Below are 12,253 nucleotides of genomic sequence, written 5' to 3'. Positions count from 1 at the left end.
TAATTATCGCAGAAGGACACCGTCTTCACTAATTCTCAAGAGACAGGAAAAAGACAAGTAAAGATATTTCTCCTTAATTGACAACTGTAACATTTAACACACTGCTTCACAGCTGTATTTGCAGAGACCGTAAATTTCATCATCGATTCCCATTCTGTGACGTTGTACAGTTCAAACACAACTGGAATAAATTACGAAATTCTGCTCACCAGCTGCACGAAAAAATTAGAGCTCATTAACTAACAAAGAAAAAACTGTTCGGTTTAGCATTGATGTTTTTGTCACCCTGTAATCATTCGTTCTTCTAATCGGCAGCACGTATACGTAGAGTCAATCAAAATCTGAGTTACTAGGGCGGTTCAATTTCCATGAAAGTTTATTCAACTGAAATCACTAATTAAGTTTACGAGAAAGCTAAATTTTATATTTAAGCAAGGGGTAAGTTTCGAAAGAACCTGCGCTGCGGCGGTGGGAGTGTAAAAAAAATAACCAGGTTTTATCAACTGAATTGATAATGTAAACTGCCACCGTTGCTTTCGAAGCCTTTACGGTAGCCAATTTTCAACTCGGTTGATAATATAAAACTTAAATATCTGAATTTAATTTTAGGTTATCAGTTGCTTGAGAATTTCTTCCAAGTTCATGATAACTGATCCGGTAAGTTTTTTGCCTAATTCACATTAAAGATAACTGTCGTTTTGATACATAACTCAGCGTTGAATCTATTGGCGGTGGATAATTATAAGAGAGTGATAATGAACTATTGTGCCTTAATTTGTTATCACAGCAAAACATTTAAAGGAAGTTACAAGCTCTAAAGACCAACAGTGCTAGTCGGAGAGCGCACTCGTTAAAACAGTTGGTTAAAGTCAAATTGTAAGTTGTCTTCATGTTCTGTTTTGTTGAATGTCTTCGTGGTTATGTTGTTCTAATTTCCTGGGTCTCAGTGGGTTTGTGCTATCTCATTTACACTTAGTTACACGATTGATTTACTGTAAGAGCTTTGCAACAGGTATTTAACAAGGATCAAAGACATTATAATTGGACATTTCATTCCCTATTAACCCTCAAGGCAAATATTTCGTCGAATTTATGCGACGTATATCAACAGATATCACAAAAGAGTTAAAAATTTTTAGTTTCTTATTGTAAGAAACGTTTTCTAAGGGTCTCGATGTTTCATCCGTCAAATGGCCAAAATCTTAGAGAATCTTAACGGTTGATTACAAAAAGTTATCCAGTCATTGCCGAAAAATCTCTCTGAAATGGAATCAGAATTACCGGATGTAGGTAAGACATCGGCTTCAATATTTAGGTCATCATTTGTTCTCACATTTTTACACCTGTAGTGCTGAAATGACTTCCCTTTGGAAAACCTGTAGTTTCGAAAACATGTCACGTGCATTTTTGAAAGTGAAATACCATTTCACCTCAACAAGTCACTTGGCCGCTATTTTTTGGGAAGAACTTTTACAAAAAAGTTTTTTTTAGCTTTGGAGTTACCAAAAAAAAAAAAATCGGTGAGTAGAGCTGGTAACATTTGGTTACGAAGAAGAGTGATCAAAATACACCAAAGCATTTGGTCATTATTCTTCGCTTGGGAGAGGGAGGGAGGGGGCTCTGTAATATTCTTATGACCCCGACCCCCTCCCCTCATTAGCAATTAATTGGAAAGTCGATTTTCTATAGTCTTCCCGAAAAAAAATATTGGTATCTGGGAAACTGCCCGCCTACTCCTCCCCTAACTCAAAAACAGTCAATTGACAACAATTTAAGGTTAATGTTGGGCTAGGGGAGGGGTAGGTGGGCAGTTGCCCAGATACTGATATTGATCCGTCTTCCCTTTAAATTCTGTTGGCGACTACTGATCCCTCGCTCGGTTCCCCCTGAAAATTATGTGATCCCCAAACATCCTCTGCCCCGCCCTTAATGGACCTACTTAACTATTGCTACATGGGTTTACACTTGGCCTTGAGGACTTTATTCTACGCATGCGACAATTTTGTATAAGTTTTGCTTCATTTTCTCCTAATAGTATTCTTGCAGCAAGGAAATGGGTCGACAACAAGGTAACCTTATCTTGCTACTGATGAGCCTATCAAGCATGCTGGTCCGCGGATTAGGCAGTCGCGTGGTACAAGACGAAACTGAGTACGTCATTATGTTTGATGCAGGCTCTACCAAAACAAAGCTTGAGATCTACAAGATTGACGTCGCCTCGCCCCCGTTGGAAGTAACAGACGTGCACGAACTTGATCCTTCAACCAGCAAAGCAAAACCAGGTATCGCCGACCTGGACCCATCGGAAATTGAGGCATATCTACGACCCTTACTAGATTCAGCGATGAAGACAATACCAGCGGAAAAACACTCCAGCACACATCTATTCTTCCTCGCCACTGGTGGAATGAGACTGTTAGATGAAGATAAATCTAAGGCGATTATGGAGCAAGTAAAAGGAGTCTTGAACGATAAAGCTAAATGTCCATTTATGTTTGACCCTGAAGACGCTAGAGTGATCTCGGGGGCACTTGAAGGGATCTATGCCTGGATGTCTGTTAATTTTTTGGAGGGGAATTTTATCCCAGGGAAATCCCACCATACCTACGGGATATTGGATTTGGGCGGGGCTTCCCATCAAAATGCTGTCCAATTTTGGCGAAAGAAGGATGATTTGTATTCAATCAATGTGGGAGGTAAAAAATTTAATCTTTTTGCCAGAAGTTATTTAGGGTATGGGTTGAATGAAGCTCGCAAAACATACCTTGAACGACTGCCAAAGAAACCTTTCAAAAATGGTGTTATCAAAAGTCCGTGTCACCATAAAGGTTTCAATGAAACAACTGATATCAGTGGTGAATTATTCACCGTCGTAGGAATTGCAAATGTTCCCGCCTGTCGAAGAATTATTGAGAAAACGTTTTTCTGCAAAAAGAGTGATTGCCCGTTTCATGATCAGCCCAAATTACGCGGGAATTATTTTGGTTTTGCTGGGATATATTACGCTGCCACGACCATCGGGATATTGTGTTCCGATTGCACCAAACCCCTCTCACCAGCCATGTTTGATAAGGGATCGCGAGATTTTTGCGCTAAAACACTCGAGAGCATCAACAGCAACCCGTATGCCAAAGATCATTGCTTCGGAGGCAATTTCGTTTTTGAGCTTCTCACCCACGGTTACGGCTTGTCTGCTCACAAAACTATCATGGTTGGCAACACATTGGAAGGGTTTAGTTTGGGCTGGACCCTTGGTGCTGCTCTGTTCAATTCAGAATTGTTGTGAAAAAAATACAAAGGTAGAATTCCTTATGTAGTCAGCCAATCAATGACATGCATTAGTTTATTCGGGGAAAAGTCATAAGTTACTTAGCAGGGAGAGGTATTTAAAAAAGAATAAAGTATAAAGGGATTTCAGGATAACTATCGTAAGTTATTGGATATCTCAAGTTCTGTTCAATATGCAATAAAGTACGAAACATAACTCAGTCTGCGTGACTGTGATTTTCGTTCAAGAATTACATGTGAACTTAATAAAAAAGATCTTTCCCAAAATTCATAAAGAAATCAGGAAGAAGGGTGGGGAAATTATAAACTATTTGAAATCGAATCATCTCGTCAATCATTAAAACTAGAAGCGAAGTATTCACTCGGGTTTTCCCACGAGTCGATCACTTGTGAATTTTCATTGGCTCCCTATCAAACCGTCTTGTTTTGAGAGGGTAATTTACCAACTGAGTTAATGACGTAAATTAGCCACCGTAAAGAATTTCAATCGCTCTGGCGAAGGGCCAACATTCGAAATATCAGTTTTGAACCTTTTACGGTGGTCAATTTACGCTATTACCTCTGTTGATAATACTAAATTACCCTATTGTACTCTCCCACCGGAGCAGCAGCACATTTTCTTTAGAAACTTAACCCCTTTACTCATAAGGTCATGTGATAACTTTGGTTTTTTGATACAAGTTGTCCAAAAGCGTTTTGGTCTCGCACTTGATCGCCGTCGAACCATACCGGAAATAACCGAAGAGAGCCGAGTCTCGTCATTGAGCTTCGTCGCCCGGTTTTTTTGGTCGTTTTTACTGTTACAGAAAGACGCCCTTAAATTATCAGCTTGGACGGAAGAGAAACACCAGATTGGTGAATAGAGACAAAGGAGAACGAGGACAAGAGAACTCCCAAGAATGACTGGAATCTTATTTCTCCTCACAATATCACCCACGAATCACTCATTAAGGTCACGAGAATAAAGGAAATGTTCTAAAAAAAAAAGCTCTTTATTGTTAAACGAATTCTCCTTGTTGGCACCTTAGGAATGCCTATTGGTGTTAGGGTGTAAAGGGTTAAACGGATCGTAATTGAAACTCTTGAAATATTAGGTTGGACAACTGGCGGCTGATACGCAACTCCTCCATCTAAACAGGTGTTGATAGAGGCTCAGGGAGAAAATGTTGACAGCAGGGCGTGAAATTGCGCCTAATACAGGCGCCAATGCGACTAAATTTTTCACTTTGGCGACCAAATCCTGAAAGTTAGTCGCCAAATTGGCGACTAGAACGTTTCATCATAACCTTACCAAGAGATATAGTGAATTAAAAAGATTTGCTAGGATAAATCCGCGGCAAACTTCCTCGTTAAGTTTGTTTCCAAAACGTAGCACATGCATCTCGATCGATAACTAGACGCCATCTTGGATTTAGATGAGCCTGAAGGTTGTATATCATCCATCCTAGTGTCCACTTTGTAGCACGTTAAAGATCTTTTCCCTAACTTAATTTTGGAGGGTCTATCTAGAACGCTGACAGCGTAAAGAAAGATTTTGTTTGTCTTTGAAAATGGCGACCAACTTTTTTTGAATTGACTACCACTTTGAAGAATTCAGGAGCCAAATGGCTATCAGAAAAAAAAGTTAATTTCACGCCCTGTGACATCTATTAAAACAAACAATAAAATGCCAATCGATTGAATTTAAATGAAGTTTATTCGATTGCTGCGTAAATTCACAGGCATAATTCAGTAGTTCAGAGCTTGTTGAAAGCCACGACATCCACACTTTGAACCTGCAAGGCGCACAAAAAAAAATGAAAAAAAAATATATACATACCAATGAAAATTTCAACAAGGCCGGCTTAAGACAGACAAAAGAAATCGTGGAATAATTTCTGGCGGGTGCGGCAGGGAATTTGGCCACGAAAGAGGGCGTAGGGTATGCTGTGGACTCCTTAGGAAGAGGGGGCAGGGTGTGGTGTGGAATACTTGGGAAGAGGGGGTAGGGTGTGGCGTAGACTCCTTGGGAAGAGGGGGTAAGGTGTAGTGGAGACTCCTTTGGAAGAGGGGGTAGGGTGTGGTGGAGACTCTTTTACCATTTTGATTCTTCCCCAATCTTAAGATTCCATTTACACCTAGGCAATCATAGAACTAATAAAAAACTATTGCAACTAATAATAATGATAATGATAAACGACTGTAGATGCATGTATTTCATATATTTGAAGATGAAAGTGATCATTGCAGTAATAAACACTACTCAAACATTGGTGAAAATAAAGCTTGAAAAAAAAATTCAGGCTTGTACCGTTTGTATTTTTAAAACTGCTAATTAAAGCAGTGTTCATAACTGCAACAATCTCTATCATCTGCAGATAATAACAACAATAACAAAAATGATAAAAAGAATATAAAATACATGTAATTATACTTACTAAATCTTCAATCTCTGTGATTTTTTCCTCAAGGAAATCTGTACCACATTTCTCATCTTCAACCTTACAAGAGATCTGAAGTTTTTTGATACCATATGCTACAGGCATAATCTTACCTAGGAACAAAGTGTAAGGTTTTACTCAGCAGCAGAACTCTCCTCATCTCCCATGCAGCTAATCACATCAACTGATATACTTCATATCAAAATGACAAAAATACATTATGTCCCATGGTGTGAATGTATAACAGATCAACCCTTCTCTTTTGCCAGAATTAATATTAAACTTACTTGCTTGCCACTCCAATCCATCACATTCAATTGAACGAACAGCCTTTTCCATGGCAGCAATATCTGGATACAGGAAAGGATAAAGAATTGTCAATCATCATGTACCTTTCCGCAATCCCTAACTGACTGGCTGACTAACCAACTACCAAGCTGTAATCATTTTTCACTTCTAGAGAACATTGTAGTAGAGTAACTTGAATTTGAAGCATGCTTGTTACAATTATTTAACAACATACAACTTTTCATGAGTTAAAGCTAAGAAATGGCAGAGAAATAGATACAACCCAATTTCACACACAAAACATGGAAAACATGATCATGGATCCAAACAGAAATTTCATCCAATAGCACCTTTGATTTCATGTTAGAAACTACTAGAAATGAAATCTCAGATACTGGAACAGTCATAAGGGAGGAGAGTACAAAAATTCTGGCCTAGGAGATTTTACTGGTTAAAAAGTAGTGTAGTCAAACTTGATCTAGCCACATCAAATTTAATTCCCTGTTGCCTAGCTGACTCATGCAAGCAAGTTATTAGGTATATAAAACAAACCTGTTTCATCATCCCACTGTGACAGGAAAATTAGGCAAAAAAAGAATAAAGGAATAAATAAAGTTAAAACACCACAACACTAATAATGATAATGATGACGATGATGATGATGAGAGTGATATCCATAGTGATAATTATAATGAAAATAAAATGATGAGAATGATGATGATAATAACAATCACATAATATACTACTTCCTCAATAGGGCCTCTAAGGGCCCAAATGAACAAATAATGAAAAAACTATTCAAATAAACACAACTTGGCTTAAGATGCTGACTGGCAAGGGGTGGATCAATTGGTTACTGAAATACTCAAGCCAGAGACTTGAACTTGGGACAACTACACAAGTTAAATTTGCTGGCTCGACTTTGTACAAAACTTATCTCAATTTAAAGAGCAAAGTAAATACTTTAACCCCTAAACTCCCAAGATCTGATAGTTAACTCTCCCTTCTTGCTATTACACATTTCCTTGTAAATAAGTTATGAGAACTTGGTTTTAGATTGAGATAACAATTACTACCTGGTAAGTTTGAATATTCTCGTGACCTGTTTGCTGGCTAATGTTTAGATATTGTAGGGGGAAGTCACATGTTAATCACTTCTGAAAGTTAAAGGGTTACAGGGCTAAAAACTCCTTATTTTGAGAGACTTCACGCTATTTTGGGCTAATTTGAACTACATGATTACTTGTACAACCCATAGCTTCTAAAACAGAAAATATTAATTTTCAACAACAATGACCTTCCCCATTACAACTTTATAACATTTAAGTATCATCATACCGGTTTTATATCCAATATGATATTTGATTTTGCTATTAGTGCTGGTTCTAAAATAAAAATGCACAACCAAGCTATAAGCATAAGACATGAATAAGGATTTCAGTGCATCAGATTAAGAGGTTCAGTACAGGAGGAAATTTCTTGGTAATGCCTTTCTCTTGAGAGAGATTGGAATGACAAGGCACACTGCTAGTATGATATGCTGTCAGTGGTGACTGGTGCACCCAACCACAGATTTAGAAATAGAGATTTGACTCCAAGCCAGGTCATTCTGTTGTGTGGCTCAAACCCCTTAGCCTTAAATAAGGCCTCTCTGAATCTAATAGTTTAAATATGTACTAATAGTCTGAAAATCTGAATGAAATAAAAAGTTCTACTTGGGATGGAGTGGTACCTCACCCATGAGATATGTCCAGGCAATAACCAGTCACTACAACAACTTTTGGCCTCCTGTAAAAAAAAAACAACTTACTTTTTGCTTTCTTAGCTGCATATTGTGCCAGTCTTTCTTTTGTGACCTCATCTTCCTGTGAAATCAAAGAAAAAACATGAGTTTATAGCTTGTTCTATATCTGGAAGATATAACTCCTGAGCCATCAGATAAACACAGCGTTCTGTGAACTTGGGTCAAGACTTAGATAAGTAAAGAATATCACACATATTATCTGACATGTCATAATAGTTGCAATTTCTTTATTGTCCTAAAAATTAGCAATTATCTTTAGGGCTAAATGCATAACTGTCCTGCAGGGAAGTTTCCTTTTCTAATTTCCTTGTTTTCACTCAGATTCCTAAGATTCCAAGCAAGTAGAACAAAAATGCCCTCTTTTAAAGTGGATTTCCTCAAAACCTCATTCAATTTTCTTGAACCCTTTATACCCTAACGTCAGTATGCATATTCACCATACTGTTCTCCATAAAGTTCCTACTGCGCTGACAAGGAGATGTTTTTTTTAAACAAGAGTTTCTTTAATTTGTGATAGTTTGCCCTATTCTCATTACCTTAAAGTTTGATCCAGGGATAACACTGTTAGGAGAAATTACAATGCAAGCAACTCTTAAGGCTCTAAGAGTTAAAACAAGATGTCAAGAAAATCACCTCTTCATCTTCATCATCATCTGAGCCAAACAAGTCAAAGTCCTCATCATCTTCATCTTCCTTGGATTCCTCCTTCATCTGAGGCTAAAATGCAGGAAAGGAAAAAAAGTGATAAATTCTAGTCAGCAAGAAGTCATCCAAAAGAATTTCTGAATGAGATACCTGTAAATGATTTCAAATTACTGTACAGAAGAAGAGTTGTCAAGAGAGATCTTGGTGGTTTTTTTATATGGGGGAGGGGAGGGAGTTTAAGCATGTCTTTAAATCACTGTTCACAGTCAGGTTTCTTGAATGTCCATATTTTGGGTTGGTTAATCCTTTAAGTCCCAGAAGTCACACACATGTTAATTCTCCCCATAATATCCAAACATTATCCAACAGACAGGTAATGAGAATACTCAAACTTATCAGGTAGAAGTTGTTATCTTGATCCAACAAAATTTTAGTAAATAATTCACCAGAAAATGTGTATCAGCTAGATGGGAGAATTAACAATCACACCTTTGGAGACAAAGGGTTAATCAGAATGAAGGACTAGAAGGAGGTTGACCTATGACCCCTTTTGGTAATTGTTGCCTCTAAGAGTCTGAAAGTTGTGTTTATCAGACCTGAAAAATCTCTGCTGTGCATGCAATATAGAGACAATAACCTTAACCCTTTACACCCTAACATCAGTATTCATATTCTCCATACTGTCCTCTGTACATTTACTAAGTTGCTGACAAGGAGAATTTGTTTAACAATCAAACGTTTCTTTAGTTGGTGATCATTTCCTTTATTCTCATGACATTAATATGTGATTCAGTGATGATATTACAAGGAGAAATTTGATGCTAGTCACTCTTAGGGGTTAAACAGTTAAATGAAATGCTAACTGTAAACTGACACATGATAGCACAGCAAATACATGACTTTGTATTACTGCCTACTCTGTAAGTTTTTCCGAAACTTTACTTTCTTACTTTTGATGGCTGACTTGATCCTTGTGGTTTATTTCCTATCAACAGAACAAGAAAATATACAAAAATATTGAAAATAAATATATATAAATATAAAAAATATTAAAAAAGGAGAATCTGCATAGTATAGCTAATTTCCTCTTTTTTTTTTTTACAGGCAATATGTTTGTCTAGCAATATAGAAATATTATAGCTTCACTCAATTGCTGGCGAATTCAGGGAGCAATACTCTCACATGTTAACTATAAATTTGATGTTGTTGGTGTGCCCTGGATAATAATTTGGTTAAGATAAGAACAAGCCATCTACTCATTAGTTGAGATAACTTGCCAAATGTTATTACCTTTTTCAAGTTGATCAACTCGTAGTGTGAGCTTCTGAAGGGCAGTCTTGAATTCTTCAGTGACTGTGGAAGATCAATCACAACATATATTGTATTTCAGTAATTGGAGAATGTCGTCCAATACCAGTATGTTATGATATGGTCAGGCAGAGTTGAGTGACAAGGAGAATTATGGGACAGGTCTTCACTCCAGGGTGGATAACAAGCTTGGTTGTTTGATGGAATCTGAATTGAGAGATCTGAGTTTGAGCCCTCACCAGATTGCTGCATTGTGTTCTTGACAAGTTACTAATCTCTCTTACAGTACCTCTCTTTACTTAAAAGTATAGATGGATACAGAAATTGCTGGGGGAGGGGGGAGGGGGGAGGACCTGCCATAAAAACTTTCATCCCCTCTTGCAATGTTTGAATAATAATGACAATAATACCTTTCTTAAGTTCACGGTTTTCTTCCTCTAACTGAGCAATACGATTATTTCCTCCAGCAGAAGCCGTTGTGGAAGTTAGAGCCTTAAAAGAATCACATAGGATAATGGCTAAACAGTGAGTAATAAAAATCATCTGAAAACCAATAAAATTGACATCAAATTGCCAGGAGCAAAATCTAGCACAAATCTTGATGAAAATATCTGCTGATGAAACAGCTCAAAATCCAGAATTTGGGCAACACCAGACACACTAGCATATCAAGTCTTTTGCCCATCAAATTCAGTCATTTACTTTTCTGTCAGGATCATTGACAGAGTTCTTGCTTCTCAAAGAACCTCAGCAAACAAAATCTTGGAGGAACTGTGACCAGGATTTGGGCCAAACCTCTTGGGTTTTTGGTAAGAGACTGACAGTTGGCAGAATCCTCTTGCTTGGACTTTCCTTCTTATCATTTATTACGAATGTTAATTATCCGAGTCAAAGACACAGAATCATCTAATTTGGTCTTAGCTATAGAAAATTACCATAAGATAAAGGAAGACTAACTATTCAGATCACCAGTCAAATTAGGAGTTGAGCTGGAAAACCAAATGGACTCTTAGTAAAGATGGGGCAAGCTAAACATTAGCTTACCGTGTTTAGAGTCTGTTGGATTTTTTTACGGGCATTTGCTATCTCTTGGACTGGAGAAAAGCTTGAACCCTGAGAGAAAACAGAATTAGTTTTGAAAAAGTTGGAAAGAACAGAAATGGAAATTAGAATGTTAAAACTATGCAAAGAGAAGAGAGGGAATGAAAGAAAGCGAGGAGGAAAGAGAGACTGTATGGAATTACTGGTGAGTGAAATTCTGAATGCATGCCAAGACTATGAGAAATTTGCACTCATTTGCTGGTGTATTCTTTGGTTGGTGATCATTTCCTTTATTCTTTCAACCTATAAGTGTGAGTCACAGTGATATTGTATGGAGAAATTAGATGCTCATCACTCTTGAGGGTGAAAGGTGTGAACTTCAACCTCACATTCTTTCCATCTCACAGAAAAATCAACCACGACCAATCAGTTAACTGTTTGAAGAACTAATTTACACACTGCATAATTATAAATAGGGGTTAGTTTCTTAGTAACTGTGGTGTTGCGTTGGCGGGAGAGTATAACAAGGTAATTTAGTTTTAATTAGTTTTAATTGGCCACTGAAAAGAGTTTAAAAGCTGACGTTTCGAGCGTTGGGCCTTCGTCAGAGCGATTTGATTACACGCTGCATGTGTCTGATAAACATGTACACCGTGAATTTGCAACCATAATGCAATGAGTAACGTTGCATGAGAGAGTTAAATTGACTTAAGTATTACATATGCAATACATGCAATTAGTGCACGGGTGCGTCCAAAATATTTATGTCTAAAGCTCCAAGAAATTATCTCGCGTTCTTTAGTACATGCACTGTACCCATTTCCGTACATTCTCTGGCCGAGGGAGTGAGGGAAATTAGTAAAACGAGAAATTCTGCAGTGTACATCTGTACGTGATTGTTTCAAGATGCCAAACTGCTTATGTATCCTCTCTTGAAAAAAGAAGCCTTTTCAATCACTCACTGTTAGCAATTTAATTTGCAAGCTTACAAAATAATTTTAATATATTTGCTTCAACTGTGACAATGTTCAGACGCGTGGAGTCTGGCAGGCCAAAAATGCGTCAGATCTAGAAAATTCAATTTCACCATCTTGTTGATTCCTTGTGTACATGTACGATTAACTATTAAAATCAAGATTTATGTAGGGAGAAATATACTTTAATCACCTTTTTCTCTGTGCCATGTGATCCGCCGACAGTTCCGGCGAGAAATCTTTGATAATGTGCTTCTGCCTCCTCATATTTAGGCCTGTCGACCCAGACGGATTCACAAAGCATGGCCGCACTCATGTTGACTTTCAAACGAGAAATCAATTTAATCGACTTTCGCAGCCACTAACACACTCGGTTGCGACAAAGCTAGTAAGAGAAATAATTTCGGCTCAGACTTTTTTTTCTAGTACCGGTTTCCAGATATGTCGCGAGATATGATTGGATAGCTTTGAGAAGTTGGTAAATT

General features: G+C 37.6%; 2 protein-coding genes across 6 annotated transcripts; one reads left to right on the top strand and one right to left on the bottom strand.

Moving 5' to 3' along the window:
• Positions 1 to 282: 282 nt before the first annotated feature.
• Positions 283 to 3,362, top strand: LOC131783041 (ectonucleoside triphosphate diphosphohydrolase 1). Of its 4 annotated transcripts, XM_066167247.1 has the most exons (4): positions 283 to 438; positions 610 to 657; positions 788 to 876; positions 2,036 to 3,362. In XM_066167247.1, the coding sequence occupies exon 4, from the start codon at positions 2,054 to 2,056 to the stop codon at positions 3,284 to 3,286; it is 1,233 nt and encodes a 410-aa protein (XP_066023344.1). In that variant the 5' UTR covers positions 283 to 438; positions 610 to 657; positions 788 to 876; positions 2,036 to 2,053; the 3' UTR covers positions 3,287 to 3,362. The 4 variants fall into 4 exon arrangements, with proteins under 4 accessions (XP_066023344.1, XP_058955778.2, XP_066023343.1 ...); XM_059099795.2 differs by lacking the exon at positions 788 to 876; XM_066167246.1 differs by lacking the exon at positions 283 to 438 and having other exon boundaries at positions 486 to 657.
• A 1,603-nt stretch (positions 3,363 to 4,965) lies between these two features.
• On the bottom strand, positions 4,966 to 12,182 carry LOC131783027 (elongation factor 1-delta). 2 transcript variants are annotated; one of them, XM_059099774.2, is made up of 12 exons: positions 11,962 to 12,181; positions 10,798 to 10,866; positions 10,164 to 10,245; positions 9,736 to 9,798; positions 9,396 to 9,430; positions 8,434 to 8,517; positions 7,807 to 7,861; positions 7,335 to 7,381; positions 6,549 to 6,564; positions 5,996 to 6,058; positions 5,706 to 5,821; positions 4,966 to 5,063 (listed from the first exon to the last, which is right to left on the bottom strand). In XM_059099774.2, the coding sequence occupies exons 1-12, from the start codon at positions 12,082 to 12,084 to the stop codon at positions 5,025 to 5,027; spliced, it is 792 nt and encodes a 263-aa protein (XP_058955757.2). In that variant the 5' UTR covers positions 12,085 to 12,181; the 3' UTR covers positions 4,966 to 5,024. The 2 variants fall into 2 exon arrangements, with proteins under 2 accessions (XP_058955757.2, XP_058955758.2); XM_059099775.2 differs by lacking the exon at positions 10,798 to 10,866 and having other exon boundaries at positions 11,962 to 12,182.
• Between the last annotated feature and the right edge of the window lie 71 nt (positions 12,183 to 12,253).

The sequence above is a fragment of the Pocillopora verrucosa genome, chromosome 5 (genome assembly GCF_036669915.1).
Source record: "Pocillopora verrucosa isolate sample1 chromosome 5, ASM3666991v2, whole genome shotgun sequence".
Lineage (NCBI taxonomy): Eukaryota > Metazoa > Cnidaria > Anthozoa > Scleractinia > Pocilloporidae > Pocillopora > Pocillopora verrucosa.
This window is presented reverse-complemented; position numbering and strand designations above follow the sequence as displayed.

What these genes read in the sequence shown, in the direction of transcription:
- LOC131783027 (XM_059099774.2), bottom strand. Translation starts at nt 12,084, where the DNA reads ATGAGTGCGGCCATGCTTTGTGAATCCGTCTGGGTCGACAGGCCTAAA. An exon ending in CACATGGCACAGAGAAAAAG is followed by an intron (nt 10,867 to 11,961) that starts GTGATTAAAGTA and finishes GTTTTCTCTCAG; the next exon opens with GGTTCAAGCTTTTCTCCAGT. An exon ending in AGTTGATCAACTTGAAAAAG is followed by an intron (nt 9,431 to 9,735) that starts GTAATAACATTT and finishes TTCTGTTGATAG; the next exon opens with GAAATAAACCACAAGGATCA.